General features: G+C 44.5%; 1 protein-coding gene and 1 long non-coding RNA gene across 7 annotated transcripts in view; one reads left to right on the top strand and one right to left on the bottom strand.

The window, feature by feature from the left end:
* Nucleotides 1-16687, top strand: part of LOC310703688 — a 43138-nt gene extending 26451 nt beyond the window's left edge. Inside the window, exon 3 of the long non-coding RNA XR_014524311.1 lies at nucleotides 13941-16687. This is a non-coding gene — a long non-coding RNA (uncharacterized lncRNA). The remainder of the gene's footprint in view (nucleotides 1-13940) is intronic.
* PSEN2 (presenilin 2) lies at nucleotides 7-27946 on the bottom strand. 6 transcript variants are annotated; one of them, XM_083496132.1, is made up of 11 exons: nucleotides 27790-27946; nucleotides 18454-18629; nucleotides 17197-17429; nucleotides 16703-16844; nucleotides 13430-13497; nucleotides 12875-13095; nucleotides 10666-10764; nucleotides 9162-9239; nucleotides 7836-7943; nucleotides 5479-5597; nucleotides 7-4532 (listed from the first exon to the last, which is right to left on the bottom strand). In XM_083496132.1, exons 2-11 carry the CDS (start codon nucleotides 18595-18597, stop codon nucleotides 4377-4379), a joined length of 1368 nt encoding a protein of 455 aa, XP_083352258.1. In that variant the 5' UTR covers nucleotides 18598-18629; nucleotides 27790-27946; the 3' UTR covers nucleotides 7-4376. The 6 variants fall into 6 exon arrangements, with proteins under 6 accessions (XP_083352258.1, XP_083352256.1, XP_083352259.1 ...); XM_083496130.1 differs by having other exon boundaries at nucleotides 7836-7946; XM_083496133.1 differs by having other exon boundaries at nucleotides 27660-27924.

The following is a 27946-nucleotide window of genomic DNA, read 5'->3' on the forward strand; positions in this document are numbered from 1 at the left end:
TAGTGCTGCCTCGTAAGTATAATTTTTATTGCATTTACAGTAAGTACACAGGGATGTTGTTGTTTTCCTAATGTAGCTAGAAGCATTTCCTGTATATATGCAGTATATTTGTTTCCCTTTCACCAAATACACAGACATACAGCCACACACACGTCCCATGATGAGACTTAATCTGCTAGAATTACATTCAAAGAGATTTCTGGTGGAATTCTTTCCTGTTGGCCCTGATCATCCATGCAAAACTGTATAAAAATTTAATGAAGAAAATCAGAACCAATATAAAAAGGAAAGAGATCTGCCATGCAATCGCTATTCATTTCAATTCCAGTTCTAAGAATAATCAGAGAAATCCGATTGAAGTCAATAAATCATTGTGGGATAAATCAATACACATTTTGAAAGTTAATAGTTCTGGCTTGTGCCTACCATATATGTGATTAAGATTTCTCTAGTCCAAAAAATATTTGCTACCTTGCTACAGTTGACAGGTGCATTAATGAGTATTTCAAAAAGCACCTAAAAGTGCAGTACATGCTAGACAGCTTAAAGTCTAGAAAAGGGGGGAGGGGGGAGAGAGATCTAGACCAATTAAGCAAACATCAGCTCAATACCTTTGCACATGGCAAAGCTCAAAAGTAGCCCCATGAATATACTTCATAATCTTGAAATCAATACATAAAATAACAGTGGAAATATTTTCATGACCAACTTACTGTTCTTCCTTCATGTTTGCAGCACCAGAGTATTGAAAAGCAGCTCATTTAATAAACAGAAAAAGTAGATAAATTTTTTAAAACATAAAACCCCTACAAAGTTCCTTGAAACAGCTTATATATGAATGGAATAGCAAATACTGTATGGATTTGCAAGCGGTCTTAAAAATGTAACATTCATCAATATATTACTATGTAATTAATAGCCTTTTCAAAAGTAAGTAATTTAAAATATGTTTTGGAGATAAAAATGTTTGAAACTTAATCTTGATATAGTTTTTAGAGGGTTCACAGAAGGCAACTTCAGGCACAACCTATAAAGCAATCCTGTTGCTCAAGCCCACTGAAGCTAGGAACAGCCCATGTCACTTTTACACATATTCATTCAGAAGTCTGTTCAGTCCCATTTCTGCATTAATGTACACCTTTATAAATTATCATTTAGATTTCTAAAGAAAAACCAACACTGAATTGAACACATTCTCATAAAAGAGCAAGCGTACACATATTCTGCCCAAATGTATGCATTTCATCCTAAAATACATTTTAAAAAAAACACATTTTGGTAAGTTTTTTGAGCTATGAACTGCACTGCAAAAATTTGAGAAGAACAAATCACATTCTAAATTCCAAAGGAAGGTTCAGACCAGCTCAAGCTGAATTGAATCCACACAAATCCAATTCATCAAGCATCCAAAATTGAAATCAATGGGAGCTGCTGCACTTCAATGTCTCTCCTCCCCCTGACCCTTCTCAGTCCCCTTTGCTTCATTAGGCTATTTCTTTTGCTTAGGCAGATAAATCACGTAAGTAGCGTTGTTCTTAGAAGGGGATATTTGGAAGCAAAGCAGATCAGATTTAAAATAAAAACCAAAACCTTAAAACAACCAATGTCCCTGGGAGGAAGTCCAAGTTAGAAGTAAACTATTTGCGGGGCAAAAGTCTTGAATATTTTGAGCACCAACTGTTTCTCATTTAGATTAATGTGCACACCAGATTCAAATCTCATCCCTGTGTTTTGATACAAACATTATTCCCCAAACAGTTCACTCTTACATTAAATATTTTCCTAGCATTTCCAAGTTAGTCATTTAACACACACCCCACACAGCCAAAAGAAGTTTGCCTGACCTCAATCAATGGCTTCTCCCCAAATCATTCCTGAACAGTGCAAAGCAAGAGGCTGTATGCGGGCTGCTTTTTTGGCCTGATTGCCAATTCAAGTATGAGGGAGGCAACAGGGCAACTAACCCCCCTGTTATTTACAACTTGCCTCCACTTAAAGTTGGGCCCTCTGCTAGAGGCTCTAAAAGTATGCTGTATGGGGAACTGGTGGTCCCCTCCAGATATTGAATGGACTCCCAGTTCCCATCAGCCCCAGCCAGCTTGGCCAACGGTTAGGAATGATGGGAGCTGTCATCCTAACAATATTTGGAGGGCCACGGGCTCCCCATTGCCACTGAAGGCCCTACAGCTCAATTTTTATTTTTGATTCGCTTGCTCACATTGACCAGTGCTACAAAAACCATTGGGTCTTACAAAGATGTTGATTTTGTGTGTGTGTGTGTGTGTGTGTGTGTGTGTGGCACCACACTTACGTGCTCAGCACATCTGGGTGGCAGCCCCATCCCAGCCAGCACCAATTCCCCGGGCAGCTCAGTTGAGAAGAGGGCAAGATCGGCCAAACATCTATTGTGCTTCTTGCTTCCTGCACTTCTTGCTGTGCCCTGCAGTGCACAATCCAGAGTGTGGGGAAGCTACCATGCAAGCAGGTCGTTATCTTTGAAGGTCCACTTGCTTCCTTCCCTTGGAAGGGCTTTGGTGGCAAAGCTAAAGAAGCCCTGTACCCTTGCTTCATTCCTGGGGCTAAACTACACATTACACTGAATGGAGTCTCTGGCTTTTCTTTAGCGACAGGTGTGCGGGAGTCCCAACAATTATTGAGGTGGTAGCATGAGAAGCGGGGCTATTAGATTTCTCCTTTTCCTCCCCAGCAATGACTTTCCTGAAAAAGTCATTGCTGGGGAGGGCCTTTTCACCAGGCCAAGTTCAAGGTTTAACTATTGGTATATGAAGCCCTTAATGGTTTGGGGCCCATTTACTCGTGCAATCACTTCACCCTGTATGTGCCCATTCAACCACTTCACTCTATGGGCTCTGCACTGCTACAGGCATCACAGCTGTAAAAAACCTGCTATTTGAGTATCGCACAACAACTTTAGAACTCTCTGCCTGTTGACATCAGGCGGGTGCATCTGCTGCAGTCTTTTTCATGCTTAAAACTTCATTTGTTTAGGCAGGTCTATCTCGACATGTAGATATTGATTTGTTTTAATCTCTTTTAACGGTTCGTTTTAATTATTTCTAGATGCTTTTCGCTGATCATTTTAATATTTCCTGTAAACCACTCAGAGGTTTTATTACAATCAAGCGGCACATACATTTTTGCGAACAAATCCATGAAATACCCCTGGCAGGGCTGGGAGGGTTAGCATAAAACAGGAGGAGGAAGAGGAGGTCCCAATGGTGCCAATGGGATTATTTTCTTAAGCCTTATAGCCGCATGGAGCCCTTGAATTTGCCATGATAATGGATGGGGAGGGAAAGGATAAACCTTTCCTTCCCACTTCCCTCTCTCGCAATTCCAATCCCCTCCTCCATGGCTGCAATTAAAGAAAAAACAGAGATTTTTGGAAACCTGCTACATATTAATCATGTGCAGTTTTGCCTCCACACAACCCCTGCAGTTTAGCTGTATGCCTATTTTAAAGGAGCATTTTCACACTTTAAAAAAAGTGTGCTGCACAACTACTTACCATTATAATTACTACTTTTTTTTTGCAAATTACTAGTGTAAACAGGAATCTTAAATTCACCTCCCAGCCGAGTAATTATATTGTTCTCACCATGGGCTAATATAACCAATACACTTTCAGAAAAAATACCCTCTCATTTATTCCATTTAGATGCTTTGTAGTATTTTTTTAAAGCATACTGTACTATTATTATGGGGCTGCAGCTCTGTAGGGGCCTGGGGCTTATGAAACTGAACTTCCTGTTCCATCCAAACCACCACCACCCCCGCTCACCCTCAAAATCAACTGTGGAGGGCTGGCACAGATTTTGGAGATACCTGGTGGGGGTAGAGGAAACAAGAGGCCCTGTTACACCAGCGGAAGCATGCTGGTGCAGCAGTACATCGAAACCATGATTATTCTTCGCTACGATTGCAACATCTCTGGCAAACTGGAATCTCACATTCATCATCTGCTCACCTCCTGGGAGAGGAATTTTGTTTCACCTTGGGCTAATATAACCAATGCATTTTCACATTCATTTACACACTAAACTAAAGCAGGAGGCCAGACGTCTCAGGGTTATCGGGACTGCGATGCTATGCAAGCTGACTTGGGAGCAAGTCCAACTGAGATCAGTAGTAAACACAGATAGGATCAGGCTGCGTGCGTCCTGCTCCCAGTCAAATTGTTCACATCAGAAACCGAAGGACCTGGCTACTGAGTCTCAGGAGAGACCCGCACACGTGTTGTTACTGGGATTCCTGAAAAATATATGGCACTAAGTGTAAAAACCATATCTATTGGAAAATGTCCTGTTGCACAGCAAAGACCCCAGAGAAGATCACCACTGCTTTCTTTGCTTTTTTCAAATATATAGCTGGTGGGCTGCAAGGGTGTCCATGAAAGGCTGAACAAGGTAATCTGTTGAGAAGTAGAAGATCAAGCCAAAGGTGATGGAGATGGGAAGGGCAGGCAACGCTTTCTTGAATACTGCCAGCAGCAAAAGAGTTAAACACAGGCCCTAAGGAGGAGGAGAAAAACGTTACTCGGAAGAAGGCCGGGTTATTTGCCCCCTTAAGAGATAAAAACCAATAGATAAAATATTGGAAGTGTCTTGCGGTATTTCAAAAGACTAAGGTCAAAATCCCAACACACATATTTTTATTTTATTTTATTATTTATTCAATTCATACGCTGCCCTATATACCGCCATATACCTGAGGTCTATGCTATGCTTAAGTCTACTAGGCCTAACAGATTTATAATGGTATAAACTTTTGTGGACTGCAGAGTACCTCCTCAACGATCAACAGCTCCCCCTCTTACCTTGCTTAATGTGCAAATTTCTAGGTGGAAAGTATTTTGATGCATTGAATAGAATGAAAGTTTATGAGTCATGGTGGAGAGGAGAGCAAGTGTACAAATTCAACAGGTCTTTGTTTTGTTGCTATTTTGTTAATGTTGTTAATATTGTTTTATAGGTATGAATGTTGTCGTATTTTGTGAATCCTATAATATGATTTTTGGTGTAACTGTGATGTTTAGCTTATTTTTTTTAGTTGCTTTTTTAATAGTGTTACATAGATGGGAATTGTTTTAATTGGGATTTGTGATTGTTTCACTGATGATTTGTTAAGATTTTATACGATTTATGCTGTATTTGTGATGTTCCATAATGCTATTTTTCTCTTTTGTTTGTAAGCTGCTTTGGGATTTATTTGAATAAAAAGCGGCATAGAAATAGAATCATTCAATCAACCAACCATCACCAACCCAGCACCCTCCAGGTATTTTCAGACTCCAAACTCCCATCAATCCCAGCCAACATGGCTGAGTTCTTGTGGGGTGAGTTCTCACCTTTTAGGGGGTGGGCCCCGTGTGGGCAGGCATCTTCCGCAGCTGAAATCGATTCAGCTAGCCTGGCTTTATGGCATAACACCAAGACATAACCTATCGATTTCACTTACTATGAGGATGGCTACGAAACAAGCCAGAGTTGTATTCCAGTCACCGCTAGCAGTGGCGGCTGCTTTGCCCACAAGTACACTGTAGAATATGAAGTCCCCAAGGCCCAATTTGACGCCTCCTGTTTAGAAGGGAGGGAAAGAAAGGATTCCGTCAGCTCTACGGACCTGCTATTTTGACAAGAAACGCAGTGCCGTTATCACCAACCGTTCTCCGCTTATTATCGGGGCCAAAATCATCATGGCATTTGCAGCTCTCTAGTGGGTGGGGAAAGAGAACACCGATCTAGAGAAACTGGATCACGTTTCTTATACTTTACATCCATTTCAGATCTGTGCCAGCATTATCAAGGGTATTTTTTTAAAAAAGAAGGGTGCATTTTTCTGCTTGTCGGTAGGACATCGCTCTCTAGCTTTTGCCAGAAACTGGATGCCATCATAGCAAGCAGTGCAAGATTGTTTAACAGCACTTCAATCCTACACACATTTACACTGGAGTAAGTCTTGCTAAACTCGGTAGGGCTTCCTTCTGAGAAGACATACTAAGAAATGCAGTTACTGGCCATGCCAGAGAGGTACTTCTCAAGAGAAAAGGTATTTTCCTATAAGATAATCCGGCTAAAACATCCGCGATGCAGAGAACGCCTGCTTTAAAGGTGGGTTCTGGAGACAGAAAGCCCTTACTCTGAGTTGCACTCAACTTTTTTGGGGGGGGGAAGTGAAGTGTGGATTTTAATTCTCCAAAGTTTTGAATCTGTATCTGATCCAGTTCATGGTCAGGCATACATTATGTCCACACAAATCATTAGGGGAAGCCTTGGGGTCATAGCCTCATGTGAGTCCTAACTGAACATCACCATCTGTACTGACAAAGCAAATGATTTGTAATCGTAGCATTTCCAGGACACAGAACTATTGTGGAAAAAGCAATGGAATGCAGAGGAATGCAGAGGCATTCCAAGACTCCTCCCAGGAATAGTTTTTAATTTAATTTCCTAGACACTTTTCACAAACTCTCAAAATCACTTCTAAAAGTGCACAATACAAAAATCCTTTAAAGCATGTGCGCGCACACAGACGTTATCATAAAAGCAACCCCCTCCATCCCCCAAATATCAGCTTCATCACCAAAATGATCCCCTCCCCAAAATACTATCAGCTGCTGCAGAAATTGACATTCAAAATGCCAGGGAGATGTTAAGAACTCTGCCATAGCCCCAAACCTTTCCATTCCAATTCATGGCATGTAAAGGTAAAGGGACCCCTGACCGTTAGGTCCAGTCGCGGATGACTCTGGGGTTGCGGCGCTCATCTCGCTTTATTGGCCAAGGGAGCCGGCGTACAGCTTCCAGGTCACGTGGCCAGCATGACTAAGTCACTTCTGGCGAACCAGACCAGCGCACGGAAACGCCGTTTACCTTCCCGCCAGAGTGGTACCTATTTATCTACTTGCACTTTGACGTGCTTCTGAACTGCTAGGTTGGCAGGAGCAGGGACCGAGCAACAGGAGCTCACCCTGTCGCGGGGATTCAAACCACCAACCTTCTGATCGGCAAGTCCTAGGCTCAGAGGTTTAACCCACAGCGCCACCCACGTCATGGCATGTAGTCTGGCATAAATTAGTACAAAAGGACCAAAGAGAGCAGAGCTGCTTTGGGTACAAGATGTCATGTTCAGTAGTGTGGGAAAATGGTTGTTTGTACATAAAAGCATGAACAAAAGCTTTTATTATTGCAGGGTGATTTTGTAGCACGAGACATTGCTTGGAGCATGATGAGCGCGTGAACACCTCATGTTAGACTAATGATTGGCCCACGTAGCATAACCTGATTTATTACGGGGTCTGGTGTGATGACCTTATGCCCATATATGGCACTTTCTTTGTCTGCGGGCGGAGGCAAAAGTTGAATTCTTGAATTGGTTACTTTTTGAGTACGAGACAGAACAAACGTTGGGATGGAGGCAGAAAGGATGTATTTTTTGCTGTGCACAATAAATGTTGGCTATTAGGCTCTTTGAATCCAACTTGGCGTGAGGCTGATTAATGATGACGAGCAGGTTCTCGACACAGTAGCTGGCATCTCCATTTGAAAGCTTTCAGATAATATAGGCTAGTAAAGACCTCTAACCTGGAAGCTGCTTCTAGCCAAAGGGTGGCATTTGGCTATAGGCACCAACGGACTCAATCTGAAAGGAGCTTCCTACATTTTAAAGATACTAAAGCAGGCTTCACCAACCTTGTGCCCTCCAGAAGTTTCTAACTTCACACATGTAGAAGACACCAAGCTGGTGAACAGAATGTCCAAATTCATATTTTGTGTAAATACCAGCAAAGTGGCCATAAAAGGGTCTCAACTTACTTTCCTCTTCCTCTAAGGGAGGATCGATTGGATGGTCTGTTCTTGAATTTCTCATGTCAGGAACGGCTGGCTCAGTGTAACAACCATCATCATGGTTCTGTGCTCCTTCTGCTGAGAAGACCAAAAGCCACCCGCAACAAGTCAGTACATACAATTATAGGATATATATGCACACAAGCACAAATAAGCTGGAGTTTTCTACAGACTTGCCTACAAGTCAGTTGTAAGAAAGAGTCAGTAGGTGTCAAAACATTTCACTGTTTTCCAAGCAAGGATTTCCATACAATATTTATATACCACTTTTTTCATCTTAATTTGATGAAGAAGTTCACAGCACAAAGTGAAACCAATAATAATGAAAGTATCATAAACACACACACACACACATACCAGAACTATATCGATGAAAGCAAATCGATGAAGGCTGAAAGAAGCAGCAGCCTTAATACCATACTGACCTGAATACAAGCCGCACCAAAATATAAGCCGCAGCTTTAAAATTTGGGGGGGGGGGGGAGAGAAAATAAGGAAAATACCCAAATATAAACCGCTCCAATCCTCACTGCTCATGGCTGCATATTGGGGGGGGGGGGGAGAGAGAGAGCTGTGCTGCGCTGCGTTGCCAATGGCCTTTCCCTTTCCTTGCTCTCTCCCTTCCCGGCCTTGGGGGAGAGGACAGGGAACTACGAGCAGGGCGGGCACCGCTTCACCACGTTCCTGGCGCTGTTTGCCCCACGGTCCTGGCTGCATACCATAAGGTCATGAATATAAGCCGCACTGTAACTTTTCACAGTCAGAATTTGGGGGGAAAGTGCGGCTTATATTCAGGCCAATATGGTACATCAACTCCACAAAGACTTGATGAAACAGCATTTGAAAGGAAAAAGGGACTACAGTTTTTTTAAAAAAAACAAGCACAACAGCAGCAAACCCTGCTCCTAGTGGAAGGCATCCTAGCATCCGGAACATTTGGAATAGAATCAGGGATTCACCCGCAGATCTCAGTACTTGAGCCCACTGCCAAATAGATCTGGGTCTGAGAAAAATCTTGGGAGATTCTCACTCATGCATAAGTTGTAAGAGGGGCCAGAATTGGCCCTCCTTTCATGGCCAATGCTAACTATTTCACTGAAGTTTAGAACGTCTAATATCAAAAGTAGCCCCCCCCCCTGTGTGTCATTGAAGTCTCAGTCAGCAAAGTACATCCACCGTTTTTGCCAACTAACAAGATGTTTCAGAATGAATTCACATGCTATCCATAGGCAAATGAAGACTTCAAAACAAAACAAAACAAAACAAAACAAAACAAGAGAGTGCATAGGTCACCTTGATCCCATGTCTCTTCAGAAGACCTCCTTCGTGCATTGTCTTGTTTTGCCATTCCCACAGTCCACATCATAGTAGCTATAAAGTAGAAAGGAAAATAATACATGACGAAGCTCCATATTCCATATTATATAATGCATTGCAGGTAGTTACACTTACCCATCAGTACAGTGGTACCTTGGTTCTTGAACTTAATCAGTTCTGGGAGTTCGTTTGATGCCCGAAACCATTCGAAAACCAAGGTGTGGCTTCTGATTGGCTAAATTCAAGGGCAGAAGCCGCGTCAGACGTTCGGCTTCCAAAAACATTTGTAAACTTACTTTCAGGTTTGCAGTGTTCGGGAGCCAATTTGTTTGACAACTAAGCCATTCAGGAACCAAGGTACCACTGTACATAGATTGGTTGCAGTGTGAACTATTTTGCCCAATCCATTAGTTTCTTATTTAAAAAATTCTCCAAACTGAAGAAACACTATGATTCCAAAGTTTTGTTAAGCCAAAACAGATTTTTCATTTTGAAGTAGAACTTCTGCTGGCTGTGTTTAGACAACTATCCAGAGTTTCATAAGCTGAGCAATTCCATTTATGAAGCTTTTTAGCAAAACAAACCATGGTTTATGAAGCCATGGATGACAACCAGGACCACTTTGCAACAGCTGAAGCACAAAGACCACAGCATACATTAGGCCAATTTCTCCCCATTATGTGCAAACCAGGGAACCGAGAAAGTGTCACCTTTTTGGTGGCAGCTGCAAGCTTGCCACCCTCGGCAGGGCTTGCTTTTATGCGCAGGTGTCATGGTCTGTTGGAACTACCTCAGGCTGCCCACACCTGTGTCCTGTTCATTAAACAGCTGCACTTCACATTCTCAGTTCCAGGCTCTTTATAGCAGGTGTGGGCAACCTTTGGCCCACCAGATATTGCTGAAATACAACACCCATCACCCTGGCAATTAGCTTGGTGGAGCTGATGGGCACTGTAGTTCACCAATATCTGGAGGATCAAAGGTTTTCTGTATTTGTTGTTGTTGTTTGAATTTATATACCACCCTATACCTGAAGGTCTCAGGCGGTTCACAGTAAAGATCAACATAAAAACCACAATATATATAATCAAAATAAAAACAACCCAATAACACCCCCCCCAAGAGACACACTTTAAAAGGGCATAGGATGTTAATAAGGTCAACCAAAGGCCTGGTTAAAAAGAAACGTTTTTGCCAGGCGCCAAAAGATGTATCCCTGAAGGCACCAGGTAAAATTTCCTGGGGAGAACATTCCATAGACGGGGAGCCACTGCAGAGAAGGCCCATTCTCATGTTGCCACCCTCCGCACCTCTTGAGGAGGAGGCACACAAAGAAGGGCCTCAGAAGATGATCTCGGGGTCTGGGTAGGTTCATATGTAAAGAGACAGTGCTTGAGGTATTGGGGTCCTGAGTCAATGTTGCTACACTGCAGGGTATATTCTGCAATGGACGCCCCTACTCCCCCTCTGTTTTACTCACACGAATAAATAAGTGCCGGAAATATGGGCTCATTTCTCTCTTGCGCTGTTTCCACTAACATCCTGAGCGGCCCCTTTGGGCACAAGACAGCCACCAAGTCTGGAGAGAGAGAGAGGGAGAGAAAAGAAAGAGAGAAATCAAATTGATCCCAAATCACTTCATAAGTATTTCATTTTCTTGCCATTTAGCAGCAGGTCATTTTTTCCTACTTATTTTTGTTTTTAAGTATGCATGGCAGACGTATTTCAGTCACTGCAGTGTAAGGGGTTGTTCTATTTATAGATATGCCCTCTTGGCAGCTTACAAGGTAAAATAATCAGAAATCAAATCATGAGCAGCAAATTAAAAACACACAGCTATCAAGTCAAAAAGACCACTTTGAAAAATAGAAAACAGAGGAACACAACTCCATGGCATGGAAGCAGAGCAGAGAAATAAAAATTATCAGAGCTACTGCAATGCTACCCCAACCAAATAAACTAAGTCCTGGGAAAACAAAAGAGGTATTTACCTAGTGTCAGATAGACACTTATCGGACGGACCTCTAAGAAGACCATTGCAGGCACGGGGCCAATGCTGAAGAGGTGCTGACATACATGGCCACTGTCCAAACCCCAGTGGGTGGGAGAATTTGAAAAAGGGACCTTGGGCAACAACCTCAAGGCATGGGAAGGAACCAGGGGGTGAGGAGCTAGTATTTGGTTCTGATGAATCTGAAACTGGGTCAGTTTAGAGATTTAACCCTTGTCCAGGGTGAAGTGGCTGTCCTCCAAAACAGCCTAAAGCAACTTGGATCCTTCTCAAACCTTTGGGACCGATTCAGAGAGACACAGATGAAAAACAGGGAGGGGAGAGAAGGGGGAGTAGTTTTGTCACTGACAAACCTACACTTAAAAAGTAGGTGCAGCTGCAGCCACATGAACCATGGTTGTTGGGTTCAGATGTAACTCTAAACCAGAGGTCGGCAACCTAACGCCCATGGGCCGGTTCCAGCCCATGAGCCTCCCAGAACCGGCCCAAGGCCGTTTCCGTGGATTGGCGTGGGGATTCCGCGGTTCTTTTTCCGCGGTGTGGACGCCTCCCCCCCATTCCCCCCTCTCCCTCACCACGGCAGAACCTCCTCCCTCCCCCTGGTGCAGCAAATTGCCAGCCAATCGCCTGCTCAGGTTTGAGGCCCTGGCCAATGGGCGAGTGGCGGCTGCGTGTGGCCGAGAGGAGGAAGGCAGCTGGGCTGAGCTGGCCGAGCGCATTTTTAGCAGCCCCTTGTTGGAGCAAGCTGTTTGCTGCCGCCGCCGCTCTGCCAAGCATGGCTTCTGTGTCTGCCCTTGCGAGCGGCAGATGCTGTCGTCGTCAGAATGGCCGTTTCGGGCTGCTTGTTCTTCCGCCACCGCTGCCACCCTCTGCCTCCCGGCAGCACCCTAGGTAGGCAGGGGGACAGGAGGGTCTGGGGGAGAGAGAAGCCCCCTTTGCCGTGCACGCACATACACACGCACTCCGGCCCACCAGGAGGTTTGTGGTGTGGTGAACCGGCCAACCCCCCAAAAAAGCTTGCCAACTCCTGCTCTAAACTATACTTGGTTCAAACTATGGCTCAATAGACAACAAAAAAGCGGTGGGTCTCTCCTCTTTACTTCCATTCACAGAACGTTACAGGGGAGGGATATAGAAGGGATATACAGTTGACAGTTCATGTCAAAAACATAAACAGAGCTTCTCAACTTGTTCCATTCATCATGATTCCCTAATCCCTGCACCAATCTTTCTGATATTTTCCCCAGTTTTCTTTCTAGGAAGCCTTCTGCAATGCTTGCAGAGGAAGCTGATGTGTCAAGGAGGAGATCTTGGGCCCATTAAAAGGACAAAAACAAATTGTCAATTATTTTATTGTCATCCAGGTGGAAATTTGCTGTGCATGCAAAAATGAATGTCCTCTACTGAACCCTGGAAAGCCACTGCTAATCATTGTAGACAGGACTATGCGAATTGATACAAGTCAGGTTCCCGAGGGTTCATCTCTCAGCCATCCCCCTGAAAAACACTGTAATGGAAAAGGGGCCATTAGCTGACTATGAAATATTGCTGGTACAAGCACCGATTTAGGCTAGCTCCTGTGAGTTTCCCTTTTCCTAGCTAAAGAATGCGATGAACAGGGGAAAATCACCCTGAAATCTCTTCCATTACCCAGAAATCTCTTCCATTACAGACGTACCGTAAACCGATATGCCTCCCAGAATGACCCAGGCTGACCACTCAGGCAGATACTTTATGAAGACTAAAGCCATCAAGGCACTGATCATGATGAGATAGGCTTGCTGGAGGTGCAAGGGCCCCTTCCAGTGGATGCAAATCATCCCAACGGCTCCAAAATTCCAAATGAAGAAAAACAGGGTGGGATAATCCATGGCCACATTGTAGGTCTTTAGCACTTCACTGCAGAACAAAATGAAAAAGAAGTTTAGTCAAGGAAACAAGTAATAACAAGAAGAAGAATGATCTTGTCATTTGTACCCTGCCCATCTGACTGGGTTACTCTAGCCACTCTGGGTGGCTCGCAAAGTAACCACTAGAAGACAACATTACAAACAATGTAATGAGGATTTTGCCCTGATGTAAAACAGATCAGGGATTCTAATCTTTTCGTTATTATCAAACACTCAGAAGTCAGAAACTCATGCTAATCTACTGACACAGTCATTGGCTGGTCTCTGCATTCTGTCTAGCCCTGCTGAGTTGCTAAGGATCAACAGCACTTACTCACACTCACCCAAGGTAGATGTAGGTGAAGAGGAACAGCAGCATCAGAGATGAGAGAATGAGCCAGCCATGAATGAACTGTTAAAACAGAAGGTACACATGGTTGCTTTGCACAGATATATCAAAGAAGTGCTCCTCTCCTCAACCAGTTTCTTAACCATACTGCTTGTTTTTCAGGCCATGGCTTGGTTTGCATATAACGTGAAGCCATGGCTTGTTTTGGCAAAATATGGTTTGTCTGAATTTCTGAATCCAACCCAAAACTATAGCTTTGTTTTTTAGCATCAGACTATGATGCGAAGCCATTGCTTTTTTAGGTGTCTAGTGAACCATGGCTTGAATAAAGTATAGCTTATCCCAAACGCTTGCCACACCACAGAAACACCAAGCCAAGAGCAACTGGAAAACAAAACAGGCTGTGGACAAACCATGGTTAAAGCACACCATGGCTTAGACCTATGTGCCAAAGACTTTGAACATGCGGCTTCCCTCTTGAGGTGTTTTGTTCCTTCTCTTTCCAGGGCTTCCTTGATATCAGACTTCAAATGCTGCTACGGTTAACATCAAGAGCAATGAAACAGATGCACCAACCATCCATCAGGCTTTAAGGCATGTTTGCTTTATGGAAACATTTTTGATGCAGCAATCAGGAAGTGCAAGAAATGGAAAGATGAAACTAGAAAGCCCTGGATTGTGTGGGAATAGAAACCTTTTGGCTCAGAGTGACTTTGAGCAAAAACATGAAAGGTCAGTGTATATTTGTGAGTTTTTTCAGTGTCTTGCTCAGGGATAGGGAACCTGTGGCTCTCCAAGTGTTGTTCAACTGTAAGTCCCATCATGCCTGACCACTGGCTGGGGCTGATGGGAGCTGGAGTCCAACAGCATCTGGGAGGAACACAGGGACAAAAGGTTTCCCATCTTTCTGCTCCAAAGTACTTGTCAGAGATCTCCTTATTACAGGTCCCAAGAATCTTTGGCACACCACATTCTCTTCAGTTCAGAGGCACCCTGGTGTCCTCCTTGCTTGGGTGCCAGTGTCATCATGTTATACTTTGGTGCGCTTTTCTCCCATGTGGCCTGAAATTGACATGCACTATTTGGTTTACCGGTTCAGGGGACACAGAACAAACAAAACCTGATTCATAGAAACTAAGTGGCAACCTCTCTTGGTAATCTGATCCCTTATCTTTTGAAATTTGCCAGTTTGGATGGCCGCAGGTTCCCCATGCCTGTACTAGCCTAAGTCAACCTCCTATGATATGACTTTACTGCATAGCCCCTTAGGAAGCCTGCAGGGATCACCCAGATACTGTTGAAACACAACTCTTTGCAAAGGGATGCATTTGCTATGCATTACCTAAAGAGGCGTTTGTGCTTTCTCCAAGTGCTTCTTCCTGCTCTTTCATTAAATCCTTACAACATTCAATTACCTTCTCTTTAATAAAGAGCCTGAGCTTTATTAAGTTCTTGGGAGGTCATCCAAAATAACTAATAAAGCAGATGAACAACTGGTCACAGTCTCTCCTTTTAGAGAGAGGGGGAAAAGCTGTTGCGTAAGCACTCTTTGGTGTCTTCTGAAGACCTGCCATCTCCCAACTTCTCACTCTTCATAATGAACTGCTGGATATTCTCCTTGATGCACTTGGGATTGTTTAAAGAGGAGGTCTGTACAATTTCTGACCTCCCCACTGGACAGAGCCCACCAGATATGTACTGTAGCTTGCCAAGCTCTGTTTTCGTAATCCCAGGCAGACAGCAAGGACAGGCAGTTTAATCAAGTCCCTTGTGGACCACCATATATGGCAGGTGGGCTGCTCTTTGCTCGATGGGTTACAAAATGTGCAGGCCTGTTTTAAAAACACCAATTTCACGCTTCAACACAATCAAGTTTCTTGACCTATTTTGGAATGAAGTGGTCTTTCATTTTGTCTTTTTAAAAAATTGATTCATGTGACACGAAGAAACTCTTTCAGAGCTCCATGTCGGTCTAATCCCATGGAAATGGCTTGTTTACCCAAACCCATTTGAAATATTGTAGACAGGCATAAAATGATGTATCCTGCAACTTTCTTAATATCTGTAGGGTTGCCAACAAAAACCACACTAGACCAGTTACTGGATGACCATACATTTCATGTTGCTGAATCTAAAATTTGGACTCCCTCCTTGCCTATGACCAAGTTATCAGTCCTTTCATTTAAGGAATGAGAATCCCCAAATTTTTGGAAGGGGAGTTTTGGGACTGCATGATCAGCATTGTACCATGCAAGGTGCAGTATCAGTCCAAACCTTCTCACTCAGAACTATGGCCAAACAGGGAAATAGACAGGGTAAAAAGATACAGTGGTACCTCTGGATGCGAACGGAATCCGTTCTGGAGCCCCAATTGCATCCTGAAGAGACCGCAACCTGTGTCTGCATGCGTCGTGATTCGCCGCTTCTGCGCATGCACGTGACGTCATTTTGAGTGTCTGCGCATGTGCAAGCGGCGAAACCCGGAAGTAACGCGTTCTGTTACTTCTGGGTCGCTGCGAAGCGCAACCCGAAAACGCTCAACCTGAAGAAACTTTAACCCAAGGTATGACTGTACGTTTATGGAAGTAAGTCTGGTTCAGAAATGATAATTGGCATATTAATTCTGAGCCTAAGCACAGGACTTGCCCAGCAATATCATAGCAGAATTTTGGAAACAGCACAATGCATCTTAAAATAACATTATAAAAGCTAAGGGGGAAGTCTGAAAGGGCTCTCACCATAGGGAGAGCCTGAAGTGAGTGCCTAAATTTAAACGATTCTGCAGGTTTTCAATGTTCTTCTGTTTGTAGTGAAGAAAAGCTGGTTGTGGAAGGCATCTATTGGCTGCTGCTTATTATACCAGGTAGCCCATGTGGTGTCGGTGACATGCTATTGGACTACAACTCCCATCATCACTGTCCATGCTGGCTGGAGCTAATGCAAGTTGAAATCCTACATCTATTAGACATCAGGTTAGCTACCTTGGCATAGGGCATCACCAACACACTTCCCTCCCTGGAAATTTTTTGAAATAGTTTGTCAGTTGTTCCTGGATGATACCTCTAGAAATATATCTAAACTGCTTTTAAAAACATCTCTGAGCCTTAAAAAATAATAATGTGAGCAATACACTTGAATGGAGGAGCAAAAACACATGACCGGTTTGTGACTTACAGGTATACAAGGCAAATTGAGAAGATCCATTGTGAGGACTGCTAAAATGGCATGTCTGTTTTCATCGCTTGCAAATCTTAGGCCATCGCCTTACCTTGTAACAACGGTACTTGTATAATAGAACCAAGAAGATCGTCATTACTACTATGACACTGATCATGATTATGGTATTCAGCACAGAGTTCAAGAGACGCTGGCCCACATTGGGCGTGTCTTCCGTAAATGGGGTATAAATCCTGCAAGAAAAGCATAGCATGTCTTTTTCTTTAAAAAAAGTGGTTTTGCTCTGGCACAAATCGATCATTGACACAAACTCAGCCCTCCAAGATGTGTTGTGGATCAGCAATATACTTAAGCCAATGCAAATCCCCAACTCTAATTGACAAAAAGGTGGCAGAAACAAGGTGCATCAACTAGACTCAGAGCTGACCCTTCCAGTAAGTAGGGATTGAGATTCGTATTGGAATAGCAAAGGGTCAATTGCAGAGAAAGGAGGACAGCAAAAGATCAAATGAAAAGAAAGGAGGCTTGTTTGGATGTAGCCTTAGAGGCAATCACATTACCCAGCGTCAGACACGGACTACTTACAGCTGTCCATTCTTCTCGGTGTAAAACCGCACCGACTTTATGGTTGCAACAACCACAACCATGCACAACGTGACAGGCACAAACAGCATGATCACATGTTTCGCTCCGTATTTCAAGGTCAGCTCTTCCTCCTCGCTATCCACGGCAGCGAGCACTCTGGCTATTCTTTCCGTGTCGGCCGCGTTTCCATCAGCAGTTTTGTTGGAGCTCCCGCTGCTGCCGGGACGCCCTTTCTACAAAGGAAGAACATGCAACAGGGGTTAGCAGCTGGCAGGTCTTGCCCTCCCAAGAGGGTCCTATACCGGGATCACCAGTTACCCTGGCTCCATCCCACTCTGCTCATCTGCTCAATTGCCAACCTACCAAAGTCCATTTATTCCACAAAATGTAAAAGAGAAAAGAAAAAAAGCATCTTCTACAGCTCTACTACGATTCCCATCATCCCTCACCACTGGTCCTGTTAGCTAGGAATGATGGGAATTGTAGTCCCAAACATATGGAGGGCCAGAGTTTGCCCATGCCTGTTCTATAGGGTATAACTTGGAAAACAGAAGGCGCAGGCAGTGCTCCTTGCCCTCAGCAATCCCTCCATTCAATAACCCACCCAAATGATTGGAGGTTGAGGAGACTTTGGCGTGCACAGGGCTTGCCTATGTTCTGCCACAGGGATGAGAACCCTTCTTTCAGACAAAGGTCCATATTCCCTAGTGGGCTATCTTTTGAGGAGGGTGTGTGTCACATGACAGCGGTGGGCAGAAGCATAGGTAAAACACAGATGGGACTCTTACCTTTTGGACTATAAGCTACATTCCCGCCACGCTACAGTCAGAGGTTCTCTCTCTCTCTCTCTCTCTCTCTCTCACACACACACACACACACACACAAAATTTGATGCTCCAGGTAAGCAAGATGCTTTTGCTCAGTTTAATTACACATTCGGAATGTGACATTCCAGCCAGAAAAAAACACACCTGAGGAAGGTGCAATGCTAGTGAAGGCTGTGGCATGGGGAGAGTCCAGAAGGCTACATTTGGTCTCCAGACCATCTCTGTTCTAGAGAATTTGAGCATCACCAGCTCCTCTTAACAGGAAGATCGTCTCCAGCTTGTGTCACTCATTCTAAGGCTTGAAAACAAGCAAAAAACCCCCACACAGATAAGTGACTCAGGAAGGCATATGAAGGAAGAACCTGCAGAGAGGACAAGATCAGGGTTTTACAAAGTGTTCCTTCTTCCCAGAAGTGGAAGATACACCTACCCTGTGCGTGAGTGTTTCTCCTGCTTCTGGTGTTTGTGTGTCATCTTGGTAAGAAGGCAGAAGGGGGCTCTCAGCCGACATCAAGGATGTTCTCTCGTTGCAGGGTTCTTCCTCGCTGTCTGAGTTGTTCATGAAGGTGATCATGCTTCCTCCTTCACAGAGAACCTTGCAGTGCTCTATCAGAGACCCACAAAAGGTTGAGCCGTGGGAGAATGGCAAGAAAAAGTCAAAATCATGACACCTACGAACTTATTTTGAGCACAGCCCACATAAGGCTACTTACACATAATCAAAGCACAATACAATTTAAAACAAAGAAAAACTAGGCAATTTATACGCATTGGCACAAAACTTCAGGGGAATCCCCACTTACACAGGGGTTCCATTCTGGAGGTGTACAAGTGGGGGTTCCTCTGTTCCGCCCGCCCCATCTCAGAGTTTTTGGTGTGCGTGTCAGTGAAGTTGGAAGATGCCTGTGTAAGTTTCAGCAGAGTAAAACATAAAAAACACCCTATGGGTGATATTCAATGTTAGTCCTACTCAGAGTAGACCCACTGAAGTTCATGAATGTGATTAACTTCAACCCACCAAAATTAACAAACCTGTTCTTAGGACTTAGTTGAATACAAAAACATTCTAAATTTAAGCTCATCAATTAAGAGTCTAAAATAGGAGGTCAGCCTAAACAAAAAGGATTTTAAAACTCTTTTAGATATAGCAAGAACTAGCAATGCCAAATTATATTTTCCATTGTCAGAGGCACTGAGACAGGGAAGCATCCATGTATCTTGTGAATCTTATGCTAAACTAATCCACACTCTGGAACTGTATTTTGTGCTACTTAAAAGTTCATATATACATATACTGTAAATATAAGACACACAGAGAGAGGTGTCCATTTTTTGGCAGAAGTAACGGAAAACAATTTGGAAAAGCCTTGAGGCAAAAGAATATAGGAATTCTGAGTTCCACAGTTCCAAAGATAGACGGACTGGTTTGGAAAAGGATTAATGGCACTTCTGCACTGTGATGATTCTCTGTGGCTCTTATGAGCCAACTCCTGAAGAAACGAAAACCGGACAACATCCCGGAGGTTCAAGATGTGCTCCAAGTGTCTTGATGGCGAATATGTGGTAACTACTACCCACCTAGAGGGACGTGGGTGGTGCTGTGGTCTAAACCACTGAGCCTAGGGCTTGCCGATCGGAAGGTTGGTGGTTTGAATCCCCATGACGGGGTGAGCTCCCATTGCTCGGTCCCTGCTCCTGCCAACCTAGCAGCTCAAAAGCACGCCAGTGCAAGTAGATAAATAGGTACCACTCTGGCGGGAAGGTAAACAGCGTTTCCGTGTGCTGCTCTGGTTTGCCAGAAGTGGCTTAGTCATGCTGGCCACATGACCCGGAAGCTGTACGCCGGCTCCCTCGGCCAATAAAGCGAGATGAGCGCCACAACCCCAGAGTTGTCTGCGACTAGACTTAATGGTCAGGGGTCCCTTTACCTTTACTACCCACCTAATCTCCCTTCCCTGATCACCTGCCTCTTAGAGAAAAGCAAGATCCTTTGCTGAAAACCCACTGGTGCTCATCTAGATACGCCTGTGGTGGTGGTGGTGGTGGTGGGGATGGCGAGTTGCAATCAAAGAAACACACTTAAACCAATGGTTGGGGAAAGGAAACCTTCATTCACTGAAAAGTAGTAAACTGCACAGAAAGTTGGCCTTTTAGAATGGTTCACAGTCACGTTTTCCATACACATAAGCAGTGGTAACATGCCCTCCAGGACTGAAGGGCAACAGCGTGGACAGAGCCATACACCAGCGGTCGGGAATGTGCAGCCCATGGGCTGGATGCAGCCCATGAAGACTGTTTACCGGCCCCCGAACTGGGCCACCCACTCAGCAAGTCCCCCGCACGCTGCACTAAACCAGCGCAGCACGGCGCGGGGACTCACCGAGCGGTGCTGGAAATCACGTCTGCACACGTGCAGATACCAGAAATCGCGTCTGCACATGTCCAGACGCCGAAAATCGCTTCTGTGCAGGCACAATTTTCGGCTCCTGGGCATACGCAGAAGCGATTTCTGGCACCGCAGACATGCACAGATGCAATTTCCGGCACTGCGCCGCATCTGTCCGGCCCACGGATGATTTCCATGGGAGTGATCCAGCCCATGGCCGGTAAACCTTGCTGACCCCGCCATACACACTCACACTCATGCCAGATTGCTGTTCCCTTGTTTCCTGAAAGAAGCACAATGCTGCACCAATGCATTTAGATTCAGCTTCTGAGCGGCCTATGAGCCTACGGTAGGGTGGAAGCCAGTGGGGAAACAACATACACACTCCCCACCTCATCGCAGGGTTCAGCATCCGCCCTGCCCAAACTGATTTGTGGCTGTATCTTCATAACAGCTTTCTGAAAACACTTTGGAACATAATAATCACCACACACAAAGGGAAGGAAAAATCGCATGTGCTGGAAGTGGTTCTGAATCTCTGGATGCTATCCTTCAATACAGATTTTTGTAACATTGAGCAGGGCCTCCCAAGTTTGAAATCCAGGCCTCAGAGGTTGAAATCTACCGAGAATTAGGAAACTTTGATTCTATGCTAAGTTCTACCTGCTATCTTGCTTCATGTTGTAATCTAGACCAAGCAAAATGAAATAGTAGTAGATAGGTAGCCGTGTTGGTCTGCCATAGTCAAAATAAAAAATTCCTTCCAGTAGCACCTTAAAGACCAACTAAGTTAGTTCTTGGTATGAGCTTTCGTGTGCATGCACACTTCTTCAGATACACAGTGTGATTCAGTGTGTATCTGAAGAAGTGTGCATGCACACGAAAGCTCATACCAAGAACTAACTTAGTTGGTCAAAATGAAATATTTACACTTGTTCCCTGTTATCTGATAAGCCCAACTCACGCTCAGCTTCCTCTAAGGAAGAGATGGGGAGACACTGGGATGGTTTGCAGTTGACCAGCAAGGGTTTCCAACTTTGAATACTTCAATAATAGCAAATAAAAATAAACAAATCTCTTCCATGGCTGGCCTTATGCTAATCCTTCTCTCTCTCAGCCTCAAGAGTTCCTCTGCTGTAGGAGAGTATGAACTGGCTGCTCTTGACTACTGGCCAGTTTTAGAATTTGATATATACAAATCCAATCTGTATTAACCCCTATGCAAATTTGTACTTTTATGTGTATGTCAATGTATGGCTTAGGGCAGTCTTTACCAATGAGTGCCTTCAAGATGTTTTGGACTACAACTCCCACCAGCCCTAGCTAGCACGTGTTGGGTTATTTTAGATATGCAGTCCAAAACAACGAGAAGGCACCCAGCTGGCAAAGTCTGGTTTCTAGGTTGTGAAGCTTGACATTTAATTCACAAATGGAGTCAGTTTTGTCTGTCCAGGTCCAGACGCATTTGCTTTTGTTCCACTGTTGGGTCAAGTTGGACAAGGGCATCCCTCTAGTTCAAAACATCTCATGACCTTCTTTGGAGGTCTTTAAGCAGAGGCTTGACAACCATATGTCAGGAGTGCTCTGATGGTGCTTCCTGCTTGGCAGAGGGTTGGACTCGATGGCCCTTGTGGTCTCTTCCAACTCTATGATTCTATGATTCTATTATCAACAAGGCTCTGGAAATGGTTGTGGGAGTTCAGCCAGAATAAGAGGAGAATAAAAGGAGGTATGATGGCCATCGTCAAATATCTAAAGGGCTGTCACATGGACGATGGAGCAAATTTATTTTCTCCTGCTCCGGAGGGTAGGACCCAAACTAATGGCTTCAAGTGACAAGAAAGGAGATTCTGACTAAACCTCAGGAATAACTTTCTGACAGCAAGAGCTCTTCGACAGTGGAACGGACTCCCTCAGAAGATTCCAGACTTTCCTTTCTTGGAGATTTCTAAGCAGAGGTTGGATGGCCATCTGCCATGGATGCTTTAGTTGAGATTCCTGCATTGCAATTCTATCACTGTGTCTTCTTCAGCTTTGGAAAACAAAAAATGAGATGATATCTCCACAGAACATATGCTTCAAGAGCTCAAGTGTGTGTTGTGTCGCACTGCTGATGATGCGTGTTTGTTTGGACTAGCAGCAATTGGCAAGGGGACCAACAAGTTCCCATGTGGCTTGTGATTATCAGGCGCACTGGAGTCAGGTTGACTGAAACAAACATGACAAGATTTGCTGCACGAGCATAGAAGTGGAGCATGAAAAGGGCTCATCTACAGAGTGGATATTTTAGAAGTAGACACAATCTGCTCCTGTTGTGCATTTACCGTATTTTTCGCTCTATAGGACACATTTTTCCCCTCCAAAAATGAATGGGAAATTTGTGTGTGTCCTATGGAGCGAATGCAGGCTTTCGCTGAAGCCTGGAGAGCCCTGTGCACACCGACACCTCTCGCTCTCCAGGCTTCAGGCAGCTATCCGCAAGCCTTTGGAGCACTCCGAAGGCTTGCGGATGGCAGCCTGAAGCCTGAAGCCCGGGGAGTGCAGCGCTAACTGCCGCTGCGCTCTTCTGGGTTCAGGCAGCAATCCGAAGCCTTCTGAGCCCGGCGGGAGTTCCCGCCATGCTCCGAAGGCTTGTGGAACGCAGCCTGTTCTCCGCAAGCCTTCTGAGCATGGCAGGAGTTCCCGCCGGGCTCCGAAGGCTTGTGGATAGCCTGTTCTGGGGGCTGGGGAAGCCCCTGTCCCCAGCCCCGCAAGCTCCGGGAGCGGCGGCGAGGTTGTACGCAATCCCGCCGCCTCTCCTGGACCTGTTTTGGGGGCTGGGGTCGGGGCTTCCCCCGTCCCCAGCCCTGCAAGCTCCGGGAGCTCTTTGGGGCTGGGGGGGGGAATAATTCCCCCCCTAAAAACTAGGTGCGCCCTATAGTTTGGTGCGCCCTATAGAGCGAAAAATACAGTACATGGTCCTTTAAATCTACAGGCTCTGGGGGTTTCTTCCAGAACTTGTGCTTCTCTTATCACATGGCAAACAGGTCTAACTGTGAGACAAGCATGGAATGTACAGTTAGGCACTCCACTTTCTTTATAGGCCTTTTTGAGGGCCAGTCCTCACATTTCTTACCAGTACTTTTAACAAAAAAAATTGTAGTTCTCTTCACTGCTCCTTTAATATTACCCTCTCTCATCTTTGACTATGCATCCTTAAAAAAGAAAAAACGCGTATGACTAAATGAGTATCTCTGAGCATGAATGGAGTCCTTTTCCTCCACACTGAGCTCCTGCAATCTACTCCCACACAGTTAAGGAACAGGGCTTCCCCCTAGGGCAGGTGACAAGGCTCCCAGGAAATCCTCAACAGTAGCATCTTTCAATTTTAAGAACAAGATTTAATTTCCTTCTACAGGGCCTGTAAGACAGAGCTATTCTGCCTGGCTTTAAATTTGAACTTAGCCTGATTTTTTATTCCCCTTCCTTCCCTCCCTCTCCCCTTTTTATGAAGATTACCCACTCTGGGATCCCACAGCTAATTCTCCCCTGGTATCCTCGCTGGCCCAAATAGGACAAATTTAGCCAGCTAGCTCTGGTGATCATCTAATGTTTATTAGATGGATTTTCCACCTAAATTGTTTTATGCTGTTTTTGTTGCAGCAATTAAGTGTTTTAAATTTGTTGTTAGTTGCCCTGAGCCTGGTTTTCTGAATCGGGAAGGGTGGGGTATAAATAAAATTATTATTATTATTATTATTATTAACAGAATCCCGATGACACAATCTGTTCTTGTTAACCTTTGCACAACTTGCAATTTCTGGTGTTCTCGCACACAATTGCTAAACTTTTATATCTACATACTTTTAGCCCTACTTTGTGCTATGTCCCCAGCTGGGATCGTGAGCTGATAATTTACCCACAACACCGGCTGGCATGTCGTTACAAAACAAAAAAAGGCATCTTGTTTACAATGTGCCAGGTTAGAACAATACAATCTTTAGAGAGTCAGGAGCCAAGGTTACTTTTCTAAAAGGTACTTTGCTTTCCCTGAAATGGTTAGGATTGACACCCAAGGAAACATTCTCAAGGTTAGGTGGAAAATGAGAGTATGAAGGTCAAGCAAGGAAATTATCACAACCTGCAGAAGCTGAACCACCTCCCCCCCCCCCACGTTGCCCTGTGGGAAAGAACATGCCTTACACCAAGTCAGACCATTGGTTGATCCAGCTCATCACTGTCAACACTAGGGCTGGGTGATACTGGTATATTGATATATTGCCAGAAACCAGTTTGAAGTCCATAATGTGATATTGGTTTGAGAAGTTTTGACCTGGCAATATACAGTCATACCTTGGATCCCAAACACCTTGGTAATCAGGACGTTTTGGCTCCCGAATGCCGCAAACCCAGAAGTGAGTGTTCCGGTTTGCTAACGTTCTTCAGAACCCGAACATCCGACGGGGCTTCTGTGGCTTCTGATTGGCTGCAGGAGCTTCCTGCAGTCAATCAGAAGCCACGCTTTGATTTCCGAACATCAACTTTTGGAAGTTGAACGGACTTTCGGAACGGATTCCATTTGACTTCCAAGGTACGACTGCATCGTGAATCATGATGTGAGTGTGTGTTGTGCAAAAATCACAATGTGAGAATTACGTGAAAGCCAGCCAATGCCTCTGTATAACTCCATCTTATTTCAGACATTGAGATATAGGTATATTGTGATGTTTCACTGCTGATATATCACTATGTTGAAAACCAAATATCACCCAGCCCTAGTCAACACTAACTAGCAGCGCATTTCCAGGATTTTGGACATTTCATGTGGGTGACTGAATCAGAGTACCTGCAAAGCAGATATTGCCTTTTAAATAAGGAAGGACCCTGAAGTCTTGCTATATAGTATTAACATTGCTTATTGTATTCTGTGTGTGTTCATGCTCACTCTTGTAATAAACAGCTTTGTTTGTTTTTTGAATAGCAGAGTAGCTTATACATGCACTGTTGTCATTATGTTTTTAAAGGATGAAATAGAAATCTACTCCGTTAAAAATGGAACTATTAAGCACAATTAGTTATTCAACCTAACAAAGCGATACTAGAACTAAAGCTATTATAATTTGTAAGGATTAAATATGCGATTTCCCCTTGTTTATTGTTTAGGGTAAATGACAAAGGCAAAGCATCCAGCTACTTCAGTTGAAGCCATGGAATTAAGGGACCAGTATGGCAAAGCATAGGGATGCGGGTGGCGCTGTGGGTTAAACCACAGAGCCTAGAGCTTGCTGATCAGAAGGTCAGCAGTTTGAATCCCCGTGACGGGGTGAGCTCCCGTTGCTCGATCCCTGCTCCTGCCAACCTAGCAGTTTGAAAGCACGTTTGAAAGTGCAAGTAGATAAATAGGTACTGCTCTGGCGGGAAGGTAAACGGTGTTTCCGTGTGCTGCTCTGGTTCGCCAGAAGCGGCTTAGTCATGCTGGCCACATGACCCGGAAACTGTACGCCGGCTCCCTCGGCCAAGAAAGCGAGATGAGCGTCGCAACACCAGAGTCGTCCATGACTGGACCTAATGGTCAGGGATCCCTTTACCTTTACGGCAAAGCATCAACATATCCCAGGGCTTTGCCCCACACCTTTTGAGTCCTACAACCTTCCTTGGGGCTGCTTAAGAAAGTAAGTCTGTACACCCAGAGGCAAGAAAGCTGAGGTCAAGGAGCTTGTGCCCTTAGCTCCCCCATTATACACTATGTATTTGTTTTATTATTTTTAAAATTATAAACCACCACATTGGATGCCTGAGCAGAAAGGCAGTATATAAATCATTTCTTGTACTAAATCCCATGACAATCAAACTCAGCATGCAGTTACTGATGAATTTGTTTGAAGCTGCCTTAGGACCAGCATTTAAATTGCAAGAATAAACAATACAACTATCTTTTGATTATCGTTCTCAAATACAAAAGAAAACATTTTAGCACACAAATCATTTTGAATACGCTTGTGAATTGTGATGCTAAAATTTTAAGTCTCTTAAAAGTTTTGATTTCAGGCACATCAAAATCTCACTGTGCACACCTTTTTCTTTGCACATTTTGTCACTAATTCCTTCAGGTCAAGCGCTGATGCATGCCAAGCCAACTCTTTTGCAACATTGTTGAGTGTATGTAAGTTTGTATAAGTTTGAGCTATGAGAAACTATGTTCAGCACTTGCCACTGACAATTGAATTTTGAGAAGGATCCTTGGAACAACAGAAACATTAGACACATCATCCATTACTCTTTATGGCAGCACAGTCTATGGAAGACTTCAAGCTATTGCTGTAAGTTCGCCACACAGTTCTTCAGCATCAGTATCTTCGTTTCCATTGTGCATCCATGATTTCTGCAGTTTTTGCAAGCCTCAAGTACACCTTCAGTAGATTTTTTGTTGATACTATATACTGTATCTACTTCATATATACATTTTTAAAAAATCTAATGTATGAATTACTTCAAAGATGATAAAATTCTTCAAAATGTAAAAGGAAAATCTTATCAGAAAATTATAACAAAAACTAATTTGTAGAAAACTGTGCCCCTCAAAAGTCAGTACTGCACTCCTCTGAAGTCTGCACCCTAGGCAGCCCTAGTTGACCTAATGATAGCACCCACCCTGGTCATAGGCTAGCAGCAGCTAAGCTCACATTTTCAATGTTGTTGTTGCTATTAACTAATTAAATTCATGCGCCACCCTGGAGACAACACTTTCTATAGCGTACCATAAGACAACAGCCAGCAATACACTTTTCACTTTCCTTGGACAGGAAAACAAAAACATAAAACGATTAATTCGGGAGTGCTCATTTAAAAGGGCAATGCAGAAACACCCAAAAGATTACTGATGGCAGAAATCAGGCATAGGCAAACTCGGTGCTCTAGATGTTTTGGGACTACAACTCCCATCATCCCTAGCCAACAGGACCAGTGGTCAGGGATGATGGCAGTTGTAGTCCCAAAAACATCTGGAGGGCCCGAGTTTGATTATGCCTGGCAGAAATAATAACACCCCCACTGAAGATCTTCCTGCACTAAGAGCAGGGAGGCATTTTAAATGTTTTACCACTCCCTGGTAAAGAGGAAGTCTGCAGGGCACAGTTCCCTCCGGCGTTCCCCACTCCAGGCCCATAGCAGGGATCCACCCTCAGGGAGAGAGTCCTGGGAGATCCCCCCCCCCCTTTTCCCTCTTACCTAAGGCGACCTCTTCTTCCCACCCACTCGCATCACGGTCTTACTTTGCTGCCCGCAGCCCTTTGCACCGGATTCAGTCCAAGGCTGTAATCCTTGAAAGCCAGAGAGACGCCCGGAAGTCGGGAGCTGCCGGGCAGAAAGCGCTCGCTTGCACCGCGCCTCCGAGACCCTCACCTGGCTGGGTCGCGCCGCCCGGCCGGCCGGATTCTGCCGCGACCCGAAGCCACGAGTTCCAGGACTTCTTCACCTGGCCGCCCGGCTCCTTAACCCCTCCGACGGCTCTTCCGCTCCTGATTGGCTCCGGCGCGTTCTCTTTCTCGAAAGGCTGCTT

This window comes from Podarcis liolepis (assembly GCF_965112155.1).
Source record: "Podarcis liolepis genome assembly, chromosome: 3".
NCBI classification, from domain to species: domain Eukaryota; kingdom Metazoa; phylum Chordata; class Lepidosauria; order Squamata; family Lacertidae; genus Podarcis; species Podarcis liolepis.